Source organism: Poromitra crassiceps (assembly GCF_964638095.1).
Source record: "Poromitra crassiceps genome assembly, chromosome: 10".
Lineage (NCBI taxonomy): Eukaryota > Metazoa > Chordata > Actinopteri > Beryciformes > Melamphaidae > Poromitra > Poromitra crassiceps.
In genome coordinates, this window is record NC_139631.1 from 41,674,708 (window position 1) to 41,678,688 (window position 3,981).

At 41.6% G+C, this 3,981-nt stretch overlaps 1 protein-coding gene across 1 annotated transcript in view; it reads left to right on the forward strand.

Annotated features, from left to right (window-relative positions):
- The window catches only part of LOC310783915 (beta-crystallin B3-like), a gene marked incomplete at both ends in the record, with an annotated part of 6,095 nt that continues 2,114 nt past the window's right edge, over positions 1-3,981 (forward strand). Inside the window, 3 exons of the mRNA XM_083644835.1 lie at positions 1-75; positions 1,340-1,458; positions 2,687-2,819. Coding sequence (XP_083500961.1) covers positions 1-75; positions 1,340-1,458; positions 2,687-2,819 — 327 coding nt within the window. The remainder of the gene's footprint in view (positions 76-1,339; positions 1,459-2,686; positions 2,820-3,981) is intronic.

A 3,981-nucleotide genomic window follows, 5' to 3' on the forward strand; every position in this document is an offset into this window, starting at 1 on the left:
ATGTCTGAGCCGCAGAGCGCCCCGGAGCAGCTGGCTGCTGGGAAGAGCCAGGGTGGAGCTGGAGCCACGTATAAGGTACTGGACCACCCCCAAAACACCTGCTTTCACCCAGGGAGGGACTGACTGACCAACACCCTGTTTCACCCCCAAAACACCTGCTTTTACCCAGGGAGGGACTGACTGACCAACACCCTGTTTCACCCCCAAAACACCTGCTTTCACCCAGGGAGGGACTGACTGACCAACACCCTGTTTCACCCCCAAAACACCTGCTTTTACCCAGGGAGGGACTGACTGACCAACACCCTGTTTCACCCCCAAAACACCTGCTTTTACCCAGGCAGGGACTGACTGACCAACACCCTGTTTCACCCCCAAAACACCTGCTTTTACCCAGGGAGGGACTGACTGACCAACACCCTGTTTCACCCCCAAAACACCTGCTTTTACCCAGGCAGGGACTGACTGACCAACACCCTGTTTCACCCCCAAAACACCTGCTTTTACCCAGGGAGGGACTGACTGACCAACACCCTGTTTCACCCCCAAAACACCTGCTTTTACCCAGGGAGGGACTGACTGACCAACACCCTGTTTCACCCCCAAAACACCTGCTTTCACCCAGGGAGGGACTGACTGACCAACACCCTGTTTCACCCCAAAACACCTGCTTTCACCCAGGGAGGGACTGACTGACCAACACCCTGTTTCACCCCCAAAACACCTGCTTTCACCCAGGGAGGGACTGATTGACCAACACCGTGTTTCACCCCCCAAAACACCTGCTTTCACCCACGGAGGGACTGACTGACCAACACCCTGTTTCACCCCAAAACACCTGCTTTCACCCAGGGAGGGACTGACTGACCAACACCCTGTTTCACCCCAAAACACCTGCTTGTATGCAGAGGGACTGACGGACCAACACCCTGTTTCACCCCAAAACACCTAATTTTACCCAAGGAGGGACTGACTGACATCAGCCTGTTTCACCCCAAAACACCTGCTTTTACCCAGTGATGGACTGACTGCTACACATATTCATACTGGGAGCAGCCCAATACCACCACAGTTTTCTACTGTTGGTCATAATCTCCAGCTCTTATTATCAACACAAAGCTAATGTGACGTGATCTTCGTCCGTTCTCTCGCTGGAAGAGTCCATCGTGCGGTCATCACCATGTATCTTCTCCCGTAATGGATCTAAGATAACCTAAGTCAGCCATTTGATAGATTATTTTAATCAATACTGCCACAATGTAACCGCTCACCCACTCTCTCTCTCTCTGTCTCTCTCTCTCTCTCTCTCTCTCTCTCTCTCTCTGTCTCTGTGATCCAGGTGATGTTGTTTGAGTTTGAGAACTTCCAGGGCCGTGCAGCAGAGTGTTCCTCAGAGTGTAAAGATGTAACAGAGAAGGGCCTGGAGAAGGTTGGCTCTGTGCTGGTGGAGTCAGGGCCGTGAGTGACGCTGCATTACTCCTAAAGACAACATACAGAAGAGAGTATTACTCCTAAAGACAACATACAGAAGAGAGTATTACTCCTAAAGACAACATACAGAAGACATTGGTTGTTACATTCACACATTCAAGTGTACTAGTGGACCCGTGGGAGTTAGACCCGCCCCCTGGTCTGGAATACAGTGGTCTCCACAGCCTCCGGGACACACTCAAATTCATCATAATTCACTGATTGATATCACTGATGTATAGAATTGGTGATGTCACCAGTGATGTCACTCGAGCATTCAACGATGATATCATCAGTGAGTGATGTCGTCAGTGATGATGTCACATCACATCATTAGGTAATTAGGGCTAATTAAAATCACACTTAAAATGGCATAGCTGTGGCCGTACACAATTCTGCTCACACGCTCACACACAGACACTTCCTACTTACTCCCACCCCTTATGCTGCATTCGTTTATAACTGGCAAGTGGCAAAAAAATCTAATAAAAAACCACATTAACTGGGAGTTCCTACTTGCAAACTTGGGTATGATTTCTCAACCCCCAGTTGCTCCCAGCGTGTCATTTGACATAATTTTCAACATGGCGCCCACGATCAATTGTAAGAATTTAAAACATTTTTGGCACATTTTTCTTTTCTTTTCAACAATAGTAAGCTTTCAGGCCAATCAGCATACCAAAAGTTGGTTAGACCCATACAATTAAAGGTGAATGTTATTAGCTGTTAGCTTAGACAGCTAACGAAGCCTGAAGCCTGAAGCTCGAACACACGTACGTCGGAGATGACGGGTTTTCCACTTGCCACTTGGCAGCTCCTACCATAAATGAATGCAGCATTATAAATCCTCAGCCAGGAAGGATTTATTACATTACTGATGACATCACAATTGCTCAAGTGACAGCACTGATGACATTACTGATGACATCATCAATGATGGCATCACAATGATGACATAACTGATGACATAATTGTTCAAGTGACATCACTGATGACATCATCACTGATGACATCACAATCGTGACACACATTGCCGCCACACACAGACACCACTTAGCCAATTTTAACTAAGAAGATTTGTAAAAACATGTGTATTATAATGTATTATAGTTGTGTATGTTAGATAATACAGTCATATTTGAAGGTGATCTAAACCAGGCTCTTCTTACATGATGGTCTGTTGTTGGTTTCCCTCCACTCTGTTGCCTTCTGTCAGCTGGGTGGGTTTTGACCGCCAGGGCTTCACAGGGGAGCAGTTTATCCTGGAGAAAGGCGAGTATCCTCGCTGGGACACCTGGACTAATAGTCAGATCAGCTACTTCTTCTTGTCTCTACGGCCACTCAAAGTGGTGGGTAACTATTCTGAACTCAACCGCTGACTCACATAGACCTCAATATAACAGCCTCCTGAACACTACACTCACATATACCTCAATATAACATATACATATAACATATACATATACATATACATATACATATACATATACATATACATATAACATATACCTCAATATAACATATACATATTACATATACATATACATATACATATACCTCAATATAACATATACATATAACATATACCTCAATATAACAGCCTCCTGAACACTACACTCACATATACCTCAATATAACATATACATATAACATATACATATACATATACATATACATATACATATAACATATACCTCAATATAACATATACATATTACATATACATATACATATACATATACCTCAATATAACATATACATATAACATATACCTCAATATAACAGCCTCCTGAACACTACACTCACATATACCTCAATATAACATATACATATAACATATACATATACATATACATATACATATACATATAACATATACCTCAATATAACATATACATATTACATATACATATACATATACATATACATATACCTCAATATAACATATACATATAACATATACCTCAATATAACAGCCTCCTGAACACTACACTCACATATACCTCAATATAACATATACATATAACATATACATATACATATACATATACATATAACATATACCTCAATATAACATATACATATTACATATACATATACATATACATATACCTCAATATAACATATACATATAACATATACCTCAATATAACAGCCTCCTGAACACTACACTCATATATACCTCAATATAACATATACATATAACATATACATATAACATATACATATACATATACCTCAATATAACATATACATATAACATATACCTCAATATAACAGCCTCTGGAACACTACAGCTATTCGCCTTTTTCACTTCCAACCCAATTCACCCAGCCAGTCACGTGACCGGCTGGTTTACCAGGATACAATTCACACATTTTTTGTCTAAAAGGCAGGAAGTAACACAGGGGCAAGCAAAACATTAACAGTGTTGGGGGTAACTCATTACAAAAGTAATATATTACATTACTTTTAGCAGTAACTGAGTAATTATTACCAATAGGATTTCAG